This window comes from Perca fluviatilis, chromosome 15 (assembly GCF_010015445.1).
Source record: "Perca fluviatilis chromosome 15, GENO_Pfluv_1.0, whole genome shotgun sequence".
In the NCBI taxonomy this organism is placed as follows: domain Eukaryota; kingdom Metazoa; phylum Chordata; class Actinopteri; order Perciformes; family Percidae; genus Perca; species Perca fluviatilis.
The window spans coordinates 16523173-16548655 of NC_053126.1; the positions used below are offsets into that span (position 1 = coordinate 16523173).

Here is a 25483-nt window from a genome sequence, read left to right on the forward strand (position 1 = left end):
AGGACAGATGGTATTAGATAAAAAAACAATTGATTTCAGTCTGAAACAAGGTGCAGGAGTTCCCTGGTCTCTAATTGATGTAACAATCACACTGAACACATCCCTAGCTGCATGACAAAATGAACCATGAAGACGTGTCGATGTGCCTCTGAAACCTCCTTTACATTAAATAAGTTATTAAGTTCCCTGATGCATAGTAACTAATTTAACCTCAACTGAAAAATTGTCTAAAATCGAATCTTATAACTAATTCTAACACTTCAAGTGTAAAATAGCAAATCACACAATGTGTCTATGCTACACACATCCACAATGCACTATGGATGTTCTTTAATAAATGAAGAGGAATAAATGTCACTGTAAAACACTTGCGAATGTGACACGGAAAATGTAGCTGATGACTTCCTATGATATCTCAACCCCTTCTTCAGTGGGTTCATACTGTAATTGGTCTTAGGGAGCAATTGGTTGTAAGTGTTTACATTAAATATTTAAAGGTCTGAAAGAAAATATAACGCTACCAGTCTCTCTAAGATTGCATGGTAAACATAAAGAATTGATGACTTCTTGCGGATCTACTACAATGAGGGTAACACTCACAACCAGCGGAGTTGAGAAATTCATATATTTTCCATCACAGTCTCAGTACAGGCCTGTATGAAATATTTACAGGGCTTTAATGAGACAGATACTCTTGTTCGTTCACTGCATGTGTTTGTTAAGTACCCATAAAGCCCAGGGGTCCTTATATAGATGGGCACCTGCTTGACCTTAGCACAGATGGCTTGCTGTGGTGTGCACATCAAGCCATGCATGACAGGACACACTGATATGTGTGTGTGTGTGTGTGTGTGTGTGTGTGTGTGTGTGTGTGTGTGTGTGTGTGTGTGTGTGTGTGTGTGTTTGGAAGTAATGCATTTCCTATACACCGATATAAGATATATAACATAAAGTATAATTTTAAATGAACCCAAGGCAACTCATCTCCTCTAAAAGTACCAGACATTCAGAGAAATGTGCGCTAACAATTCTGCAAAATGCAAACCTTGTTAAATGTAAATCATTTAGAAAAATATTTTCAAAATATAAAAAATATTGCATGAAAAAGCAGCATGTAATGACTCTCATTAGTCAGGAGTTAGACATGATAGTATGTTGGCATCATTTTCTGTGAAACTCAGCATCTTTTCATTTGTCTGGTTAATATTAATGGCTTAGTATTGATTGCTCAGAATGTAAATTTAGTGCACCAGCAGACATTATAATGCACAACCTAATTCATCTTGGAAATAGAAGATGCTCCATTTAGTGTATGTAGACTTGGATTTCATGGTGAATTAAAATCATGTGAACAATGAGATGATTAGACATTGTGTTTATGTGTTAAACACAAACAAATAAAGACCACAAGAAAAATCAGTGTTCGTGAAATATCACCTTTTATCACAAATGAGGTAACCCAGTTCAGTTACCCTGAAACTTCATGAATACATATTAACTTATTTGTTCAAAACAAAGACTTTTATTCAAATCAGTCAAATTCTCTAATGCTAGAAGAATGTTTGTAAATCACAAAGATGCATGTTCCACTAATATTCCTGTCCAATCATCAAACCAATTTAAAAAGCTTACTGGAGCCTAACTGAAAGGTGAGGTAATATTGGTTAAGGGGACAACATATTTCTTTGTATCGTTTTCTGTAGTTACTCGATTTCTGCGTATAAAGATTTTTTCATATACGTGAAAGATTTACATTCAGATTTGGAGGCTAAAACTGTTGTGTTGTCCCACTGGAGCAAGGGAGTGCCAGAGGAATACAGTTATTGGTTTAAGATGTCTGGCCTCGAAGACTCCCAACAATAGCGTGGTTGAGAGTGATGGGAATGAAAACGTGCTTTGGTGTTTTTCTGTGTGTAAGGGAGAAAACATAATTGCTTGTCATTCTCAGAGGGACTCAGAAACAATCAGTAAGAACAGACCATTTAGGACCTTGTTAAGTTGTTTCCTCATTCTAGATTGGTGTGATGATTGCACCAGAAACTCACCCAGCCACTGTCGATTTATAACTAAAAGTAGTGTAAAGGAGCAAGCACTTGTAAATCACACTGCTGTTTAAAACATCATTTGGCACGAACATTTAGTTTATTTACACTGAGCGAATTACTGTATACAGCACTGAATTGAGATGGTTTTATTGACACAACTGAAACAGTAGCTATGATAAGAAGACTTTCTTAGCTATAAATACTGTAATAATAACTTTTATTTATATAGCGCCCTTCATGAAACCCAAGGACACTTTACAGAATTACAGTGGCTAAGCTAAGGGAGGTTGTAGGCTGTGGTGAGCAGGTGGTGTTGCAGGAGTTTTAAAAAAATGTCCAGGGATGTAACATTTTGGATATCTGCAGGGAGGGTGTCCCAGAGGGACGGGGCAGCAACACTAAAGGCTCTGTGTGCTCTGTGACACTGCTATGTCAGTATTATGAACAACATTATTGATTCCACATACAAACAGGCAAAGTGACGTGAAGCAGTTAGCTGATCTAATGCTTAGGCTATCTACAGTACAGTGTCTCTGCTTGTGAGGACAGCAATGACAGACCTCAGCTCAATCAGTCAGGCAGGAAAAGCAGCTGGATTGGATAATGTCCAGTTGAGACAGCTTTAAACAGTCCACCAACCTGGCAGTGACCCTTTGGCCAAAAATCTATTTTCCTGGTGCCAGTCCAATGAGAGCAAAGCAGCATGATAGCAATAAAAGCCCTCCCCCAGACATGACTATAATCGAGCCACTTGTGGTAAATGTCTGTCCTTGTGTCCATGCCAAAAGCCTATTACACAGCAGTTCTACCAAAACATTAGAACTTGTCAAACCTTGTAAAAAAAAACTAAAAACTAAAAGGTCCCCTCTGCTATTATTATCAGTGAGCCTGCCTGTTAAAAGCTTTTATAAACATGGAGGAATGCGGCTGGATAATAGGCAAGAAGGAACAGAGATGTTTCCCAGGAGGAAGGACACTAGGTAGCAGGCTGGACAGAGTGTGCTCTGCCAAGCGGCAGCCTAACCTCCACCGAGAGAATTAAACAAATGAAAAGCTGCGAGAGCAGGGTTGTAAATCTGCCAGTGTGAGGCAAAGACACACACTCAACTGTTAAAATCACCTTGCTATGCTACGACAGGTCCAGCGCTTGTCTGAATTACTAACATTGCATGACCACACAAGCCCATTGAAAGGTCAAGCTACAACACACAGATACAACTTTAAATCTAATACGAGGACATTACATATTTTGCATGCAGTTCACGCAACATTCATTTTAATAATGTTAACATTTGAAGTACACTAGTACAGCTATAATATGAGCCACATTTTTCTAATACATGTCAATAATATGGAAGCTTGTGTTTCTTGCTCTGTTAAATAAGATAAGCCACATAACCTAATTTCTGTGTTGCCTGTCAGTCACTAACAATCATCTCGAGCACTATGTGGGTGAGTAAGTGAGCAGGCCGTGTTAGATTAGCCACTATGCCTGCATCCACCTTCATGCACTCCCCATTAATATACAAAGGTGCCGCTTCACAATCATCCACAGATAATGAGGTTGCATTATGCTTGATTCAGTGCTGCTTGAAGAGATTGAATAGTATGTGCTTGTGTCATGACTGATTAGGGTAGAGCTTGAATCAGTGCACGACAATAATCCCACATTGTGCGAGTCAGAATCTTACCACTGTAAAAGAGATCTGTTTCATAAAAGCGATGCTGCTTAAGGAAGGGGGCCGGAGCACAGAGAGCTATTGAGCCTTTGTGCTGTCTGCTGTTCACTCCCTCATCTTAATGTTTGATGAGCTTTCATGTTGCCCACTGCTTCATCATCAGAGGCGTGTTAGTAGGAACAAATAATCAGAACACAAAGTGACATTGTGGGGACTGACCTGCCATTTGAGAAAATAAATTTGGTCCGCAAAAGGTTAAACATGATATTTTTTTAGGTAAGACCTTGTTTTGAGGTTGACGAGTTTAAAGTGTGAAACATGGGGTGTTTGTGGTTCGGAGTTAAAGCAAATCAATGCTGTACAATTTCTTAAAATATACAGTGTGTGTCCGATGGTAGATAAAAGAAGTGGTGGTTAGCATGTGTGCTTTTTAATGGATAGGGAGGTTTGTGTGCCTGTATGAGTGTTTTGGCTTTTGATGATGCTGTACCTGTTTTTGGGTCAGTTTTCTAAATGTGATCTGTTCATGACTCACACAGGGGTGATATTAGCGTATGATGATGGTGGCAGTGAGCTTTCTTTGCGGTGCAGCCCTGGGTGATTGGGTGACTGATTTTTACTACTGCAATGCATGGGTTTGGGGCACGAAGGCAGGCAGCGGTCTGCGTAGTAATTGGTTAACACATAGAAGGCCCGGTAGAGAAGCATGTGAGGTCAGTGGCCTGACTCTCAGACAAACAAAGCGTCCCTGCCATATTTGGGGCCCCTAAGTTATAAAGGGTGTATAAGCATGGCTTTACCTTTCCAGCTGGAATGCCCTTTTCCGTATTACGTGTGTTTGCATATGTACATATGCAAACACAGGTCCTTCCTATTGAAATAAACAAAACTGTTATCTTATCGTCATACAGTATATTAAAAAAACAAGTGCAGGCTATATAAAGCCAATACACTCCTCACTGATTAAAACTCCTACAGACGACTCCAGATCCCTTGCATGATTCTGATTTTTTTAAGCTTTGTTGTTGAAACCCTGCAAATTTGAGGACATGGGACACTCGCTTGTAACTGGGATTTTCAAAGTCAGAGAGGAAAGTCTGGTAACCTTGTTATTTAGTCCATGTTTTAAATGACCACTTACTCATTCAGAGCCACAGACTGACCACTACATATGCTTTAGGGCTGTGTGGGCTCTAAATGACCTCTGTTGCCGTTTTCTGTCTTGTTGAAAACCCAGCGGCCTGCTGTACTAAAATGAACATTAGTGACCCCATGGACTGAGCTGGCTGACTCTAGGGCATCTTATAATCGTCATTAGAAAGGTCTTTAAGGTCTTTTGGGACTGAGTACTGAATACAGTTGTTAGAGCTTTCTTATTTATACAGACATGGTTAACCTGGCAGCTAACCAGCAGCCAGCTGCAGACTCAGGGACTGATTCTTTTTTTCATACACGCAGGAAAAGTAGATTTACATGTGTCCTCTGAGCCTTTTGACCCTAATTCTCTCTTCCAGACAATTTCACAATGACAAATATTTTCTTAAACTATTCTGTGTGCTTGTATAATGTAAAGGATGTTACTTGTATGCTTGCTGTCAACGGTGTATGGATGGATCAGCTTGACTGGTGGGATGAATATCATCCCTATATCGCATTCTCCCCTCCACTTTCTCTCTTTCCTTCTGTGTGAGTGTGCTGGAGGGTGGAGGACTCCCAGAGGTTTATATCTGTGACTCTAAGCAAGAGTGACATTTCTCTGACAACACCCAGAACAGGCACACACATGCGCGTGCAAACGCAGTCTCTCTTTCACACGCACACACACATTGTCTTTTTTCTCTCTACTTTGCTCTTTAGTTCACAAAACATGTCAGCAATGAGATCCACAACAGACAAAGAGTGAAACAACGCATTGAATCAATACCAACAAACATGGCTAAGGCTGTTAAGCCTGTCGTAGGTTATAGTACGAGTGCCAATTAGAGTGCAGACACGCTTGATTATCTGGTCAATGCTCGACACACTGTCACCACCAGTAATAAGGGCAACACGCGTTACCCTAGTAACTGCCACTGTGGGACTTACCCAATCATTTTTTTGTTTTTTGTCCATCTGCTCTTTTTTGCATTGCAGTAGGCACCTCCTGACCAGTTTTTTGTACGACCTTGCTTTCCCCTGCTCGATGAATCTTTTATGAGCCTGGCAATGTGGGTTTTCTGTGTAGAAGATTGGAATATAAATATGGCTGTTGCGCCTAGAGCTCCTCTTCCTGCTCTGATACAAAAGCTTTCATAAGACAGATTGGGCAAGCTGCTACTTGAGCGGTGCTCTTCACATCTCTTCGCTTTTATCGGAAGACACACATGCCATATCAGAGAGCGTTACGCATTCTCAAACACCAGACATAGATTCTGCCTCCACCTGCTCGATCACATGGCTGGACAACACACCACACTCCCGGGAAATCTTGTTTCCTTTCTAAAAAGGGTTTGTCAAATGTTTTAGTCAGCATAGTTTTACCTCCGAAAGCGCTAGTCAATTACAGATTGCTCAAATATATGTTATGGAGAGCTGTAGCAGTAATTGACATTGAGCGCTGCGGAGGAGGGTCTGGCGAGAAAAACATGCTCTGGTTTATTGGCATTTCTTTGAACTAATCACAATCATCTTGGGCTGTGCAAAGCACTGGACAGAGCCACGGTGCCTCTGCAAAATAGCCTCGGGAAGGAACTTGTTTTGGTGGAACATGTGTACGTTCAAAGATTGTTTTAGTCATGTAACAGAAAACTCAGATTAGACAGATAGTCTAGTTAGCTGTCTGGATTTACCCTGCATAGATCTGAGAAGCAGTTAACCATAGTCCTCAAAATTCCACCGGAGTTTAAAACTACAACACAAAGAAAGAGGAAGGTAACGGACATCCGGCCGAGACAAGTGACATCTGGCAGAATTTCCGGCGACACCAGAGCAATCCCGGAATTGGAACGTGATGGATATAGACTTAATGAGAGGTGATACAAAAGTGAGAGAGTAAATCAGGGTTGAACTCCTCTGAATTTCTTTCTCACTACCTCTACCCTCTTGTGTTTTTCTCAACTTTTTCTCCCTCTCCTCCTATTTCACATGATCTTCATTCCAGAGAATTCTCTTCTCACCGCCATGTGTGAGTGTGACAGTGTTGGCTCCCATGTTGAAAACTAACTCAATTGCAGGGCTTTCATTTTGGGGAATGAAGGATGAGAGCGATGTGCCGCGGCAGAAGCGGGTGGCAAGAGGAACCATTTAATCGATGTGTTTTCCACGTGGCACTGTCACTGCCACTCAGTAGGGCAATTGATAAGGGAGGCTCTCTCTGACTGCGCCAAGGCTTAAAGGCTCCAGTCAGGGAGGCGTGAGACCCAGCAGCCACCAGACACTGCTGCATATCAAGCAGGTTGGCAGAGCTGCTCTCTGCAGCCCCACGATGAGCAAGGTAGAGAGGTCCTTTGATAGAGAAACTACACGTAGGAAAGAGGAGATAACAAGATACTCCAGTGGAAGGAACACCAGCTTACATTACATTATGTTGCCTGATTCTAAATCCCTGGGATTTCTCCAAGTCTACAAAACACACACAGACACAGCAGTGTGTATTACGGGATGCGAACACCACATCTGGAAGTAGGAGTCACAACTAGAGAACTCAGTATGTTTCATATTAGAGAAAAAGTCAAACGGAATGATATGTAGCATTGATGAAATTAATACATTTAATCTAGCTTTGACGGATTACCCAAAATTGGAAGAAAATGATGCAACACACTGACTTTTGCATTAATTTTTCATAGATCAGAAGGCTCGAATTTAGATAAGCATATTAGTCGAAAGCAACTTTTCTTGTGAGTTAGTCCTGTGTATCCAGCAGTGCCATGATTCCATTGCCCATTATGCCCTTTTGATTATTTAACAGAGTATACAAACAAAACACTATTTTAAAAACAATGGCCTTGAGCTTGCCCCGAGTGCTCAGTCTGCAACATTTGCCACCTTTTCTTTTTTAATAATCTTCAGCCTCAGACTAACAGCCTGTACAAAGAACAAAATGTATTTCTTGCATACTCTAAAGAAAGCTCTTGTCCCTTAGTGATACTCTTGGCAATGGGTATGCATACTGTATGTGCATGTAAATTATGTTACTGAGTACAGTTAAGAAAAGTGTTGTAGTGTATTAAAAAAGCCTAATGTGCATTACAAATAAACACCAGAAAATGTGGTACATAAATAACATGCATTCAGTAACATGAACATACACTGTTGACAGATGCTGTGAACTGAAGATGCTGTGGTGATCAGGATTGGTGGGCAGTGTCAGAGTCGGCTACAAAGTGAGAGGATGTGGACTGGGTTTGAATTAGTGACTAGTGGAGTAGCTGAGCAGGGCAGCTTGGTTGTAAAGTGAGAGAGAGAAAGAGGAAAAGACAGAGTGGAGTTGCTGGAAATGAAAATTGGAGATTGCGGGCAGGGATAGAGGAAGAAATAGACAGAGAGTGCCTTCCGACTGTGCCTGCAGGGTTATTATCTCTCCCATCATAACCAAAAGGAGAATAATAATTAGAGGCCTATTGCTCCATGATTTTATTCCCCTCAATGGCACCGACACTCCTTGCAGATTGTCTTTAATTAGCTCCACATCCCTTAATCAATACGGCCGTGACCGTGACAAAACAATGGCATGTACATCCTGTCGCTCGGGCAAGAGAGACACAGGAAGCAGCAGGAAGAAAGGATGAAGTGTTGACAAGATGAGAGAGGAAAATGATGTAGAGTGGCATTTCTGTGGGAGGGGGGGGGGGAAGAAACGTCATGCTCTGATAAAAACCTGCTCCCATGACGATTAGAGTCTGCACTTGTTTATCTGATATTGAGTTGGTGTGCATGCGGATGTGTAGCAAGAGATATATGTCTGCATCTTGCTGCATCATAAGGTGAGAAAAGCAAGCGGGTTGAAGCAATAGTCCTATCATGTCAGAGTATGCTACAGGATCCAATGCAGTAATCCTCGTTATATTTTTGAGCAGCACAGCTGAGTGCTTCAGCCACACTAATGGCGATGTGATGAATAGGTATTCAGGAGAGGTCTCTCTCTTTAAGCCTTAGTGCCTCAGGCTACTGGCCCTCTCAGGCCCAGCTCTCATCTCTTACTCCTCTCAGTGAAAGCAACAGCATGCAGGGAGCTGGTGGAGGGATCTTCAGTGGAGTACTTCTCACTTGTCGGGCACATTTTTCTACTTGGTATGTTCTGGATGGATATCTGCAGCTGCCATGCTTTAATATGTGTTGATCCTTTCCAACACAGCCCTGAACAAGACTATTACATGTGAACAGTGATAGACATCTACACTGTGAAATAAATGTGGGTATAATCTGTTGATTCAGGGAAGTTCCACTAAATTGAGAACAAGGATATAAAAAAATCTCAGATTTTTATGCACAGCAGAAACTAGTGATTTAATCTGTGGGTGGCAGAAATGTCCCCAGAATGTGTTACGCTCTTAAATTCATTATTAAAGGGTATTTCTGTCATTCTAATCTCCAAATGCTTAGAGGTTGAATCTTATTTTGAATTAATTGTTGTCGGTCCATTTTAGCAGAGGCAATCAGGCAATAGTCAACAATGACTTGTCCCAGGGGGAATGAGCAGTGCAGTCACAGACTGTCATGTCTTAAAGACACCAAATGAAAATATTTATGCTAACGATTAGCAAAGGAAGCGCCTCCTTAAGGGGAAAATTATCTCTAATTCCCTCCTGTGCTGCATGGAATATTAATGCAAGGGACGGCCTTACTGATATCGTATCTCTCAGGCTGCATCCACAAATATCATCATTAAGCACTCTAGATACTGTAGATCTGCGTCGTGCATAGAGTGAAGAGCATGCTGCACAAATCCTGCATCAACTAGAATCCTGCAGACAAAGGCAAAGACAAGTCGTACTGTTTCTAGAAATCCACACAGCAGCTGTTTGTCTGTGTATAACACAGATTCACATTTTGGGATGGTAATGCAGGTTCGTCACTACACTCATTTGCTATATAGTTTATTGCTTTGTACCTGCTGAACACGGCATCTGTTGCTCAGAGATCGAGCCTGATGATCCAATGCAACCCCCATGTGGTAAAGCACCAGACTCTATGGCCGCTCTTTACCATTAGAAGCCTGCCTCTCCTCCTTCCTCCCACCAACACCTACCCACTCACAATACTTCTCATCTCACACTCGGCTAACTCTACAGAACATTACCCCTTTATAATATGCAACATACGGCCCTCTCTTTCTGCTCTGTATACTCATTTTCTCAAGTTTGTTGATATTTTCCTGTCTGTTTGTTTGTTTAATCACTGAACGGATCAGCGGCTCCTCATCTTGACAATGCAGCCGAGACTTTGCAGATTACATGGCTGGAATCATCGTCAGAGTGTTGGGGGAAGGAACAAGGAACACGGGCTAACACAAGACTGTTTATTTATACTAATAACTGTTTCAACTCTGTCCACAAGCAAGGCAAAAGTTAATAAAAGCACACAGTGACAAGCTAATTTGTTGTTTCTCCTAGCCTAACCATTTTTTCCCATAAAATATGTAATATTCAGTTAGGGGCCGTTTTGGGATTTCTCTCTATTGCACACTGTGCCTGTGTTGTACTAATAATGTGTCTCTAATTAAATGTTACAGCTTCTCTGAGCATTAATAATTGGAAGACAGAGGATACAAATGAAGGCTTCAGTGTGAGCTCGGAAAAAGGAGCTGGACACACGACTGCAGGCTGGTCCTGTCCCCTCATTACTAATATACAGTCACAGCTGATGGGTTCTGGTCATTGTTTGCTCCTGACCATGTCGAGCGCAGCAACATTAAGATTTCCTTTCACAATTGGCTGCTGCAAACTCTCAGTCAACCAGACTGTAATTGGCAGGATCTCACCACTTCTCTCTGGCCCTGTTAGTTTCGCTGTTGCAGACGTGGCAGAAAACAGACAAGATGTAAATTCATCACCTCAGGGAGTTTCAAATGCATCACCCGTCCTTTTTCTCTCTTTAATCGGTTTCTCTAGCTGCCTCTCTCTCTCTCCCTCTCTCTCTCTCTCTCTCTCTCTCTGCCTCTCCTAAACATCACAGTCTCTTCTATTACCTTTTAGTCTAACTTTTGTGTTATTCTTTGGCTTGTATTCCTCTTGTGTGGCTCACCACAGTGGTTAGCTAATCCTGGTGATACCTTCACTCTGTGACTGGGTGACATTTGTAAACAATGACTCAGACAGAGACCAAATGAGAAAACATAGACACTTTGTCCACTGGTTGTCTCTTTAGTCATCTGATAACACTAGGTGCATGGGATCTAAGATCAGATCTCATGAAATAAAGCACTTTGCCATTACAGTAATAAGACAATGGAATGGCACTCAACTCCAGCAGTGCAGAAATAAATAAAAAAATGCTCTCAGCAGCAACAGCTATATTCAATATACAGTAGAGGCCTAATACAGATTTGTAAATATTAGAATGCCGAAATAGAAGTGTTTTATTAGCTATTGGAAGAAATAACATGAGGTTTCCAGCACTCAACAGAAGTCAAGTTACCATCTGGATGAAAAAACCCGTGGCAAAAATAGAACCAAAAGTTCAGTGAAGGGCGTTTTGAAAAGGAGAGTGGCCATGGGGGGGCAGTCTCAATTAGCAGGCTTTCTTTGAGCCTCAGCTACCTTTCTGCCAGACGGGAGACTCCCAATTTGCTGACAGTAATTACTCCATTTACGGGAATAGCTTTCCCCATGCAACAGAGACAATGTTTGATTAGCTGGGGGGGTCAGGATGCAGTAGTGGATTTCTGCAGATGGATCCAGAAAATGGTGGGTTTTGTGGGATATTGGTAATCAGGTCATGTAGGCAGGAAATGATCATAGTAATTGTGTGTGTGATTGGTGTATGTGTCTCCGTGTGTGTGTGTGTGGTTAATTCAACTGGGCACGTTTAGCACAGGAAGTGCTGCACTGAGTTGTATTCAGCAGGCACTGTTGGCATGCGTAGGCGCAGAACAGTGGATAGAGGCATGCTGTGCTGTAGAATGCATGGCAGCTGATTGCCACATGTAGTTCCTGTCTATTGCTTTGATCAGGCCTTTTCTTTAGCAAGCCTCAAGCTAAATGTGGTGCCCTGCTTGTCCCTGATTGAGCTGATATTCAACCATATACTGTTCATTCATACCAAATACCCTACAAATAATAATGCATAAGCCCCTGTGAACTTTTGAGATTGTAATCAAGGGAGCAATCAGGAGCAATCAATCCTTCTATGAATAAAATTTGACTGCATGTTCCAGCAATATACTCATGAAGCATCTAAAATAAAGTACACTGAACTAATATCTTTCCTTTTTTTTAACATGGAAATAATTTTGCAATGTAGCCTCTTCAACTGTATCTGTCCCTCTGGTGGGTCATTTAAAAAAAGGCAGGTTGAGTGATTTAAGGGAAACATAAAATGGCTGTAAAGACATACTCCATACTCGATCAAACAATATAATTTGTATACTGTTTCAGCAATTTCACTGTACTAGTACTTATAGAGCATTTTGAGAAACAAATTGAGGAGGTCAAGAGGCCTGCTTTGAGTCTTGGTCCCAGATCTGCAGTCCTGCCTTGTGATATAATATGAATATTTGTCTTTAGTGTGGGTGGATTAGATGGGCTCTATGGTCTATACTGTAAAGACAATGGATGGACTCACCACAGGATATTCTAGGTGTGTTACAGTCAATACAGCCAAGCAGACACATTTACGATATTGATTTTCTTTCTCACACGTTCCCACTGGAAAGAGTAGTTAAGCACTATTGGGCTGAGCCTCTGTTTTGTTCCTTAATATTATTTCATACAGTAGTGACTGAGATACTGTATATTACGTGCAAGTCACAGCTCAACCGGGTCTCTCGCACAACACTGTGGCAACCACCATTAGAGGGTACTGTAGACATTTTACAGCTCAGTGGAGAGAAAGCATGGCTCATGCAAGTGGACACAAATACGGAGAGGCACACACAAATAAATCTATGCATGCATATGTAGACACATACACACAGAAATGGACACATTTACTGTATTTTGGGCGATTAGAAATCCTAAAACTGTGTGCTGATGCAAACTGAACATGCAAGGTTATCTACTCCCGTGTCTTCATGCAAGCCACATTTATCATGTGATGATTCATGACGGTATATGAATCATCACCATCAATGAATCAGTCGCCTCTGTGGTCAGAGTGGGACAAAGGTCCTACTTCATTTGTGGTGAACACTCACTGCTTGAAATATTGAACATTTTCAACTCGATAGGATGCGTTCTCTGCACTTTTGCATGCAGGGGTCGATGCATGTATACTCTATAATCCTCCTGTGGTCTCAGTCGCTATTATACAATTTAAAAGCCCAGATGAGTTTCCTTAATCAAAGGCCCACAGGAGCCGTTAATAGATTAAACACTCCATGTTGAAAGCACACCACTGTGTCTGCCTGCCTGAACCCTGGGGTACAGCCTATTTATGCCATTTAAATAGTTGCCATGGTAATGAGGTCACGCTTTGTTTAAGCTGATTTTGATCTTGATCTATTTAGAAGGCAGTGGGCCTCCATGTCCATCATCTAATTAATGAATTATGACTCAGAAAAATAGCCAGTATTCTTTGAGCCGGATGACTCCAGCATCTTTCAGAGCTCAGGCGGGATCTCGGTTTGTGTGCGGCCTTGCTGCCTCAGTCCAAACAGCTCTGCATCATTGTGAAGGATGTCTGTGTAATTAGCTGAGGTGTAATTTGGTCCTGTATTCCAGCTGTAAATCTGTAGCTGGCTGCATGTTTGTGCTCAGTGAGAATGTGGCTAGTGTTTCCTGCTTTCTGCTCCCCAGTATTGTTATCTCACCCAGAGCTCGTCCCTATGACCTCGGGGCTTTGTAGCACTCTACTGCCATCCATGGGTGTGCACAAATGCTGCCATTTCTGCAGTTGGTGGCCATTTTCACCGTTTGAACTGATTAAAAATGTCCTTTATAGAGCAAGCCCACAGGCTAGTTTTTTTTAAAAAAAAACAGCGTTTTTTTTGGGGGGCCCAAAATATGTGTGATGTAGATGTTCCATAGTGTTATATCTCCAGTATGTAGTGCAAATCTGAGTCCAAGCGTGTGACAAGATAGCTACGATCACCATTGAAAGTGTTTGAGCTCAGGACAGAAATAGTAGAAGCTAAGACACATGCAGGGTAAAGGAGAAACACATTATATGATGCCATTTTTTCTCTTTGCTAGTGGGGCCAAAAGAGACAACAGACAGAGGGAGAGAGTAAGAGGAGTTAAAGGCTAAATAAAATTCACAGAAAAGGAGAACAAAAGAGAGTGACAGAGAATTGGAGATAATGACAGAGCAAAGTAGCGGCGAAAATGAGGCTGGACAATTTTTATAGTGGAAATTATGAGGAATGGCTGTGAAAATTAATCAAAAAGGATTAAATTAATACAGGTTAAATGACTGACTTCCTCTCTAGCTAATATTTAATGAAAGCTTGTTCTGCCAACAGACTCTGTGATTAGACAGTTGATTGGCAGAGTCCGGAATTCTTTGAGGTATGGCAGATTGTCCTTATGACACTCATTTTTTCAATCCTTTATTTTGTCCATCACTTTACAAAAGATGGCATCTGCACTCTGTGAGAGAAATATTAAGTTTGAAAGAGTTCAGGTGCACTTCGCTCTACATGGGTATAGCAAATACATAAGTTATTAACAATGGTCTTAGATGAAAAGACGCCTTGAAATATAGGAAAAAAGGGTGCAATGGTGAAAACGGCTCTGAGAGAACACATGATGTGGGGGGTCTGATAGCAGCCAGCCTCTATATAGCTTCAGTTATTATAAATTCAGTAGGTACAGCCTGCACACACAATGTTTTGTAATTGGCACAAATTAATAAAAACGTATCAGTTCTCTGAGAAAAAAAAAACATTGTCATCAAACAAGAGAGAAAATAGAGTTGTCTGCACTGCTATTACAAAGAGAGAATAACATAAAGATAGCTGGGGAAACAACAGTTGCCTTTAAGGTTTTCTTTTGATGTGGTAATAATCTATCATCTAAAGAAATAAGAGTCTAAATCCAATACCTGTGCATGAGCACAGTCCCTATAGTAATATTACAGTAATATATATATATTTCTGCTGACTGATTAATATTTATCAGAATTTTGTTTATTTAATGATCCCAGCAAGACAGTTTGGTTTATTTTGTGGCCATGAAAGCTTGTTTTATTATTCTGGAGATCAATAAAAAGCTAAAGATAAAAAGATTTACACACATAGCGTCTGGCCCATTAAAACTGCTTCCAACTTTGTGAGCACCAATTCAAGTTTTGAGTGATGAAAAAAAAAAAAGGAAAATTAGGACATCCTGGCTTGTCCTCTGTTGATGAAATAGTCCTTAAAGCTCTGTAAGGGTTAATAATTGGTTTTAAGTTAAGGTAACGGTTTGGGTAAGGCATGTAGTTGTGGGCTAGGAAATGCATTATGTCAAATAGGGCCCTCACTAGTATAGAGTAATGTGTGTGTTCAGTGTTTCGTAAGGCATTACTAAGAAATTCAGCAGTCAAACTGTACAAATTGGGGCCACTGGGGGAACATTTAAGATATCAATGTGCTGTTGATTTCTACTCGCAGTGAATTATCTAGCTTACTTCTTGCACAGTGGCCACAGTTGTACATGGGGTGGGTGGTCTCATTAATTATCCAAGATGGTGCATAAATAAGCAAAATCTTGAATGATTTTTTCTTTTTCAGTCAGCCCTCTTACTTCAGTACCAGGCTTTCTTTGAGGAGGCTGAGTAGGGGAGCTTGGTTAAATATAGATACAAGGGTAAAGGACATCCATATCCATGTTTAAATCTTTGCTGCCACCCTGTGAATGTGACGATTACTGCAATCTCTTTAGATGGTGCATCAAACGGAAATACACAGTATGATACATTACAAAAGCATCCTCACCTACACGAAGTTTGCGGGCAAAAACCCTTAAATATATGAAGATAATTTAAATATAAATGTTTACACATTATTATTATTATTATCACACATCATATTGATCTATTAGATATACTTGTTGTTGAGCTATATGTAGATAGCTGTTTGTTGAGACCAACTAGATCAATAAGGAATCACCTGTGAAATGTAATTAGATGATAGATGTGTTATCTTGACATGGCTTCAGTCTATTTCCAGCCCCCTGGACATTGTCATAACCCTACATAAAAACCAGCAGCAGTGTGTTTGTGAGTGTACTCTGCACAGAACCGTTTACTAAAATCTTTGTTAGAAATTGAACGGTATGATTCTAAACAGAGCTGCCACATGCCCCCTCACATCTCCTTGACACGCTACCATAAAGTGACAACTACCTGTCACCAGTTTCAATATTGCACAACAACAAATGTCTTCTGGCTGTGTAATGCAGTGTGTTGTGTGCAATGCCACTGGTAACCACACGGGGTCAGTCTCGCTGCAAAAACAGGAGCAGACACAGGCGTGAGTGGGAGCCAGCAGGTGAGCTGAGGAGTGCTGACATTTTTTGGATGGGGCTCAGAAAGCTGTCTCTTCTCATATCACTTCACAGTACACCACACACAGAGGAGCCCGTATCACTCACCCCATGTGACTGTGTGGGGAAGGGAGCCCATCCATGGCTGACAAACTGAATAAGTCAGCAGACCAGGAAGCGGGCAAGAAAGGGAGATGACCTGGCCGTTTTGTCTGAGTAGGCCATTCTGTCATCATTATTCATGGTTGTTTAGGGCGTAACACCACACTGACAGTGTCCCAGTACCTTGCCTGAAATTGTTGCGGGGAAGGGGTTCAAGCTTTTAGCTAGTTCCCATACCCCTCATTCCATCTGGGCCATTGCAGTAGAGCTAAGTGGCAAATCTAAACTTCAGAAAACTTCTTAAATCTGTCCTGAAATAAACTCAAATCCGGCTCGAGACATAGTCTCTAAGGTGATTTGACACCAGTAGGCAGCAAAGCGATGGAATATATCTGACACTGGCTTACCTGCTGTGCTTGTGCTGAAAAGCTAAAGCCATTTGGATTACAGTAATAGAACAATGGTAAAACTGCACCACTTGAAAAATAACACGTAATCCCCCTTATTCAAGGAAAGCAGGCTATAGCATCCAGGCAAGAACAAATCCAAGCTTTATTCATCAGTTTTACATTGTTTTGATATCTCTAATCTATTCCATCACTTATGTTAATTGAATCATCATCCAAATTTGAACTTGTGTACTAGTTTTATAGCAAAAGGAACAGTAAGTGTCAAGAAGACATGTAGCTGAAGATAGTGATATTGTTACGCCTCAGGCAGAGTAAAGTTGGTAAGATACTGTAAAAGTGCAAGCTACAGGCTGACTTAAGATATGTCATGAAGCAGAATGACGGATGAGCTGTCAGAAGCAGCCGTTGGCAGGAGCTGGATCTCTTCCACATTAATACCTTGCCGCCCATGTCTCCCCCTCACATCCCTGACCAACCATCTATCTACTCAACCCTCTTCATCCCCGGCCCTCCATCCAGTGTGATGAGGACAGTCTACTTTGCCTGGGATGCTTATGGCACACACATGCCACATAACATAGAGCACAGATCAGCCCTCTGAAATCAGTCTCTCTCTGATCTCCATGCCACAGAAATGTGTGTGCACACACAGACCAAGATGTGAGTCATAAAAGAATAAAAAGAAAAGCCTTTCAGAGAAAGAGAAAAGAATGGATATATGCATGCAAAACAGGACTAGCAAGAACAGAGCAAATGCTGATTGGGAGGGGTTGAGACAGAGAGGCAGCCAATGCGCAGCTCTGCATCTTGAGGAAGAGAGGGGAAGAGAGAGGGGGAGAGAGATAAGGGGAGAGTGAGGAGGTGATAGAGATGGAAAGAGAGTGAGAGAGAGGGAGGGTGAGGCTGAGGCAGTTACTCTGAGAGGGAAGATTCCAGCGTGATGCTGTTGGATGTGAGCTGCTCTCCTCTAATCGGTCTCTGGCTGTCCCTTTGACTGAGCCAGTGGTGTGTGAGTCTGGTAACTGTGCTTTACCAGCTCTGGGGGCTCTGCCGCTGCTCTGGCTGAGGCAGAAGCTGACTGGCTGGTTCCCTTCCTGGGCTGTCTGGAGCAGAGAGGGGTTTGACTGGAGCCGAGGTCCAGGGCAGGGCAGGGTAGGGCTGGCTGTAGGGCCGTTTGCGCCGGGGCCCCACAGGGAGCAAACATGAGTGTTCCCATGCTAAAGATCGGGGCGGTGCTCAGCACCATGGCCATGGTGACCAACTGGATGTCTCAGACTCTGCCCTCTCTGGTGGGACTCAACGGGACCACCATCTCCAGAGGGGGCACCTCGGAGAGGATTGTCAGCGTGCGTATGACTCCCTTTGCTTTTTTGCAAGTGTGTGTGCACTGTATTTGTCTGTGCATGCTCTCGCTGTAAGAAAGAAAGAAGGATGAAAGAGAGTGACACAGCAGAAGACAGAGGGAGATTGTGAAGAAATGGAAAGATACTAGCATGTGAGTTTGTGTGCATCTATATGTTTAACTACAGAAACAGCAGAGGGGTTTCAGAGAGTGGTGTATATGGGAGTGGGACTTCGAGACTCTGTCTCGAGGGCTATGATGTATTAATAGTAGAGAGAAGATGTAGGTAGGCATGCATGTGAGAGCAATGTTTCAACCAAACATGAATGATGCACATGTTGGTGTGTGAGTCACATTAAGTATAATGATGCCAAAATGTGGGCTTTTGACTGTGAGTTATGGTGAGAGGCGGAGGATGCAGTTAGGATGGCTGTGGTAAATCATATGTTTTTGCCGGGGTGACGGGAGGTAGAGAGCTGTTCTGAGTGATGTTCAGGCTGATCCCATCTGTCAGTCACCTCCAGGGTGAGAAGGACAGCGCTCAGATTCAGAGGTGATGGGGAAGACGGGCAGGTTGAGACAATGTTACAGTACGTCTTATTTGTCCCTCGCTCTGTTCGTCTCTAAATCCTCTCAGTCCTCCTCTCCTCAACTCTGGCGTGTAGGGAGGTCATACAGGTATAGAAAGGGCATTGGAGGGGTTTTGTAAGAAAAAAGTTCTGATATTTAAATTAAACACAGAAGTTTTTCTTCTGTTGAATGCACACACAAATTGTATGTGTCTGTCTCAGAGTGCTAATAGGGGGTAAGATAGACAATGAGAAATATCAAGCAGGCAAATAAATTAGATATTTTCAGGTTCATCAGCGGTTAATGATTGTCTTTGCCTCTATCCTGAGTGAGTTTTATGGCACTTTACCCATTAAGCAAATGCCTTGGTCTGTTGAAATGATTAAATAAAATTGAATGTCCCAAGAGATCTGAGACCATCTGGATGTGTGTGTGTGTGTGTGTGTGTGTGTGTGTGTGTGTGTGTGTGTGTGTGTGTGTGTGTGTGTGTGTGTGTGTGTGTGTGTGTGTGTGTGTGTGTGTGTGTGTGTGTGTGTGTGTGTGTGTGTGTGTGTACGTGCATGCCTGCGTGTATGTGCGTTTGTTTAAATATGTACCCCGAGTATGTTTGGGCATTCTTTTCTCAGGGGTGAAGGTCCATCTGTTTAAAGAAGAGTGTTATAATTCATCACGGTTCGTTAAAACATAATGCCCGCTTTATATGTCGCAGTGAGGTGTCAGGTTGAAATGTTTTCTTTGGATAGAAGGTCGTCTTAGCACTTACAGTGTTACCTTTGTGAAAATGTCAAGCATCTCAGTAAAAGCATTATCCTCCAAATTCGGTTTTATCTCTCCTACATATCTCAGCAGGTAATTTTGAGTACAACATCAAAGATGATAAACTCCTAATCTAATCTCTGTAGCGATGTCAGAGTGTAAGGCATGTTTAAATTATTTACAGCACTAAACTCTATAATCCTATTGAACACCCACCTTTCCCCAGGGGGTATAGCCTGGATAAGCCTTCCATTTATTTTCTATTCTTGCTTATCTTGCTCAGGGTCAAGGGGAATAAACAATGTTGTAAGGTTTCTTTTCAGTAAACTCATTCTAATCAAGACTCATGACTGGAAGCCTTATCATTTGCATTTCAAAAGACTGGAGACAATACAATATTATACATTTTTTACAGTTATGAGTGGATATTTTTCTTTCAGATACTCTCATTCACAACCAATGGAGGAAAAAGGATGCCATTGAAGTTTATTTCATCAAAGTTTCATCAAAACTGATGAGCCAGTTGTATTGTGCCAGGAATTATTACAGTATAACAGTCTGTTGTGATGGGAAATGTCTTCGCTTTGAGACAGGAATAATCTCTCATAAACAATGCTGAATAAAACTTTAATGTAAAACCTCGCCTGGAAGTCCCATCACTATTAATGAGACATTTGCCTGTGATGATCTTAGAAGCAGTCATGACTCACACAATGTTTAGAGCTCTAATCAAAGACAATCTAGCCACGGTCTTGTGACACAGTGTTGCTAGTGCGCCAGTGGCCATTGCATGGCTGCTCCCCACCCTGGCACTCATGCATGCTGCATCCCATATTCTCCCAGCTCAGAAACATTTTCAAAGTCTGCTTCACTTGCTTTCAGTGCCTGTCTTCTAACCAGCTAATCCAAGAACACAGCTGACTGAATTTATATGCGCCTTTCTGCGATGGCACTGAGCACAACACTGCCTGGATGCTTGTTCACATCTGGATAGTGCAAACCCATGTTCCTTAATGAGTGGAAGAGACCCTGGAACTCTAACACTTACATGGAACTGGTGTAGCTGCACAGGATGGTCAAGCCAAGATAAACCGCAGACCTGCCAGGGTGTGCACACACAAAATATTATTTATAATAATTTAATAAGAAATTAATTATTAATCTATTAACAAAATTGACATTCATTTTGCATTTAGCTTTACTTAATATTGCTTAAGTGGAAGAAAATGGTCTTCTATCATTAGTTTTAAAGCTGAAATCAAGTCAAAGAGAACACATAAAATCACAGTCACCGTGGCACTGCCATATTTGTTTTGCGACATGTTAATCACTAAAAATGACAACTTTATTTTGATCTGCCTTTAGCTGGAAGAAAATTCCATCTGTAATGCATGGCATCATTTTGTTCAGAAAGACATCATACTTGCAAACAAGTCTTCCCAGTGGTTAGATATATAATAAAAACAAGATTGGTCTAAGACTTGAGCCCTGGTGTACTCCACAAGTAGAAAGTTAATTAAGATAGATGATCAGCTTTACAGTTCTAGACAAAAATCACTTCAGAAGTACCTGCTCACTGATTCTCTCAGTCTGGATAGCACTTTTAATAAATGCAGTAGCACAATAGTTAAATAAACACATTTTGTCTGTATGTGTTAATGTGTGCATGTAAGATGTGCATACACAAATAAAACTTTACGTACTGTGGTTGTATATCCATAATACCGCACTGAAGACAGCACAGTAGTATGTGTGTGTGTGTGTGTGTGTGTGTGTGTGTGTGTGTGTGTGTGTGTGCGTGCGTGCGTGCGTGCGTGCGTGCGTGCGTGCGTGTGTGTGTGTGTGCGTGCGTGCGTGTGTGTGTGTTTGCGGGGACTCTCCCTTTGATATCTAAAATAAGAAAGCTGTGAGGCAGAAGAGTGAAGAAAATATTCTCACCATCAAAAAGGAGCATGGAACAAATGGCAGAGTACAAAGAGCTAGGGCTCAGAATCTGATTGGGGTCACCCTTGTCTGTCAATGTGCAGGACTGTAAACTTTATCACATCCACTCTGCAATCCAATAAAGCAGATTGTAAAGAGTGATTCTTGGCTATGGATTAAAGATTAAACACAGCTGCAAAAGTTTATTTCAGCACTTTATTTTTATGTTTATTTGTGCTTCCTTCAACCAAACTTTATTTAAGTTCAGACCCTGACAGGTGTCTTTTACTACCTAGTCAATGTGAATCGGTGTGCAGAGCCAGAATCACAGTGAAAGCCAATCTTGTAATATAATTTCAAATTGTTTTGATACATGAGCTAATTGTGTTGCAGCCTGTGTACGAAGCAGTATTGATCCCAGACTCTATAGTTGGGCTCATAATCAGGCTTTTGACATGGTTCATTTGCAATAATGAGTGTAATTTCAATCCAACTGAATTTATGCCTGAATCATTGCTTTGCCCTTCAAAAGCAATTTGATGATTTTACAATCCACACACTTCTGCAATCCTATTTCGTTCATTGAACCACTGACTGTTGTAACAGTTTATACAATGTTTTCTCGCACTTGCTACCCTGCTACTCTTGTCTCCCCCCCTCTATTTAACACTAGCCGTGATAGAGCTATCTTGTAGCGTCTAACAACAGAGTGGATGCCAAATGCATTACACCACCAGGCATGGCACTAGCAGCCTGTTCCAAAAAGTATAAAATTGTGGCTCGTAAGCGCTGAGCAGGGGTGAGTGTAATTTTCACTTTCATTCTCACTTCTCCAACAGCCTCCCCACTTAAAAAAGAGTGCTTGACGCATCTGTCCAACCCCACTGTCATTTTAGTATGATCCGGATTGGAACGAGTGAGCTGCAGATGGAAAGCGAGCAGGAGTGATGGAGTGGGAGGGAGTGCGAGGCAGCAGGGAGAGGGGCATGATAAGTTTATGAGTCATATTATTGACTGGCAACCATGCTGTGCTGATTGTGGTAATCCGTTTTCCTTGGGCACAGGAGAGACCAGGGACTTCACTAGGAGTCTTCATTGAATGTTATTGTAAAGGCCAGCATCTGGCCTCTGCATAAGGATTGACTGATTGTTCATTTGAAGAGTGGGTAGGGATGTAACAGTATGAAAATTTAACCTCACGGTTATAGTGACCAAAATTATCACGGTTTCCGGTATTATCGTGGTATTTTTAAAAGTGTGTTCAACATGTTCAGAAAGCATTGATAGGCCTACACAAGCTGAAATAGTTTCAAAAACTGTATCAGTGTTTATTATATTACAAAAATATAGGCAATAGGTTTGAAAACTGGCTACTGAAACACTGGCCCGCTGCAGATCCACGAAGATTTAATTTCAACTCGTACATGAAGTTAACTATGAAGTTGTATTTGACGTTACATGTGACGTTGGATGTGGTTCTGAAATTTAAGCAAATAATAATACACATTAATAAGCATCAGACTTAATATGAACATTATTTACCAAAACTAAATGTTATAGCCACCAGCATATAACAAGAAACAATACTAAGAATGACATTCTTTGCTCTGTAATAATTAACATAAATGTAACATATTGCTCAGTAACACAAACTGAGAATAAGCCACATCTGTTACAGCACACATATCCATAACAGAGCAAACAGCGTAATACACCTTTAATAACTAAGCACGTGGCTCCACAGCGCTAGTCTGTTTACTGGCGATTGCACGTTGCTAGCACATTGCCCTAACACAACCTGAATATCAACACGTGGCTGCACAAGTAATATTAAACAATCTGCACATCTGTCAGCTATGCGATAAGAAACACAGCAACAGCAATATTATCAAGGCAATAATATCTCTCTCTCTCTCTCTCTCTCTCTCTCTCTCTCTCTCTCCAAATAAATGTCGTAACACGGGCTAAACTTATGTAGCAGAACACTTATTGAAATATGAATACACGTAGCTTTAACATTAACACAGATAACGAGGCAGTAAAACCCATGACAATTTAGCAAGCTACAGAATAGTTTTAACTTACGTTCTGGGCTACACACATCACTTCAACAAGTCCAAAAACGGGAAAGGAATGATAAAGAAAAAAGTTTTACAGCTGCTGCATGCTGTCCCCTTCTCCTGTCTGAGTGCGAGTAATTGGGAGGAGATCAAAGCGATGACTCTCGTCACTGATTGTTCAATCATCTCAGGAGAGAGAGCAATTACTATGGCCTTTTTTACAAGGCTGATAAATGTCCTGAGCGCTGTCATCTCCTCCTTCCGCCATGATTCCAACTTCAAGAAACACATGTTGTAGGCTACGCAGTGCACCTGAGCGGCAACTTCAGGAGACTCGGATGAAGCTGGGAAGGATTAAACACAGGGTTTCCACACCGTGGTAATCCACCGTGATAATAATGATATTTTAAATGAAAACGGTAATTATTATTGTCAATATTTTTACCGTGGTTTACCGTTACACCAGTAATCGTTACATCCTTCAGAGTGGGAGTGTGTATTTGCATGGCCAATTAAAGTAATATCCAGCAAATGAATGAAATGAAAAATGAGGTCTGAATGTTTGGCCATAATATAAATAGAAGTGAGCTCTGTGCAGCAGGGACAGATGTTTCTACTTTTCTGGGGACAAACATTTTAGAGAAGAATAATTCTGCTGAGGGAGAGAGAGAGGAAAACAAAGTGAAGCTGTAGAACTTGGTTTAACAAAGTTGGGATGGAAACAAGAAAGAGATGGAATACATCGGTAGCACCTTAATTTGTTACCCTTAGTCTCCTTGACGCCTTTAGTATTCTTAAAATGCTTATTTCTTTCTCTCTTACACTGTCCGTCCCCTGTGGCGTTGCAGTTTCTCAGATGTGATGGCAAGCTCAGCTCATAGTGTAGCGGTCAGCTCTCTCCCATATCTCTGGTTTATAACTTCCTGTTTGCCCCTTCTGCGTGCTGCTTATGAAAGTTATTATAGACTTCCCGTCATGCTCATGAAGTAGGGAGCTGTAGATTTATGATCTCATTTAGCTTTGACTTTACAGCAGCCAGCTCCAGAGTCGGTCTAATGAAATGCCAGAGGAAGTTCATCCTGCAACTCTCGACAGCGATACCACCAGCTTGAATGTCTAATTGGATAATCCCTCTGAACTTTGTTAATCACTAAAAGGTTCACAGCACCTTTGCACTTTGAGGATGCGCTCAGGTAATAGCACGAAGTGATTAGTTAGTTATTTTTCATAATAATTGCCTCTAAACTACACATATTATCTGATCTGAATCTGATCTCTACTGTCTGCAGCGTACAGGAGGCAGAGGAGGAAAGTTGGAATCACATTTGGTTACTGCTTTTAGCTTAGTAATGGCCACATCCTCTTATCTCATCTTCTCTATCCCACTCTCAGCAGGGATTTAACTAAAGTTGTCATTCAGCATTGTAACTGGGCAGCGTTTGAACTAAGCTCGATGAAATTAGAGCCATCTGTCTTTCTCGTCAGCCTTTCTAAAACCACAACTCTTTCTTTTCCGCCTATCAGTAACTCCATCTTAAATCGTTTTTTTATTAGGAGAATGGGAGGTTGTGGTTAGAAGACATGCCAGCAGTGGATGGTGGGACTTCATAAGCTTAGGCTGTCACATGTGATGTCATGGGAACAAAGGAAACCTTGGGGTGGCGCAAAAGGGGCAGGCCAAAAAGAAATTTTCACATTAGTGAGCAAGCCCAATTGATTTTTTCAACCCTTTTGCCCTCTGCGGTTTCCTGTTGTTTTCATTGCTGCTGTCTTCTTCCTTAATGGGCTTTTGCATGGCAGCCATGACTGTGACAGCTTCAAATCTGTCACTTACATATTCTATTTAATTCCTCACATCTAATGGGTGGATTTCTGGGACAGTGAACTGAACACCTCCTCTCTCCTGAAACCACCACCTGCGTCTGGGAGGAGAGGATTATCCCCCAGACCTGAAGTGCCCCCAGCTAGCCGCCATTGATTGAATGACGTAG

At 41.6% G+C, this 25483-nt stretch overlaps 1 protein-coding gene across 3 annotated transcripts in view; it reads left to right on the top strand.

Annotated features, from left to right (window-relative positions):
• Nucleotides 1–25483, top strand: part of olfm2a (olfactomedin 2a) — a 42882-nt gene that overhangs the window by 2191 nt on the left and 15208 nt on the right. The window contains exon 1 of one of the 3 annotated variants that reach the window (XM_039825752.1): nucleotides 17721–18187. The exons of 1 other annotated variant lie outside the window; for it this stretch is intronic. In XM_039825752.1, coding sequence (XP_039681686.1) covers nucleotides 18044–18187 — 144 coding nt within the window. In that variant the 5' untranslated portion in view covers nucleotides 17721–18043. Of the gene's footprint in view, nucleotides 1–17720; nucleotides 18188–24669; nucleotides 24686–25483 lie in introns of those variants that run through there. One more of the 3 variants, XM_039825754.1, reaches the window with a different exon arrangement.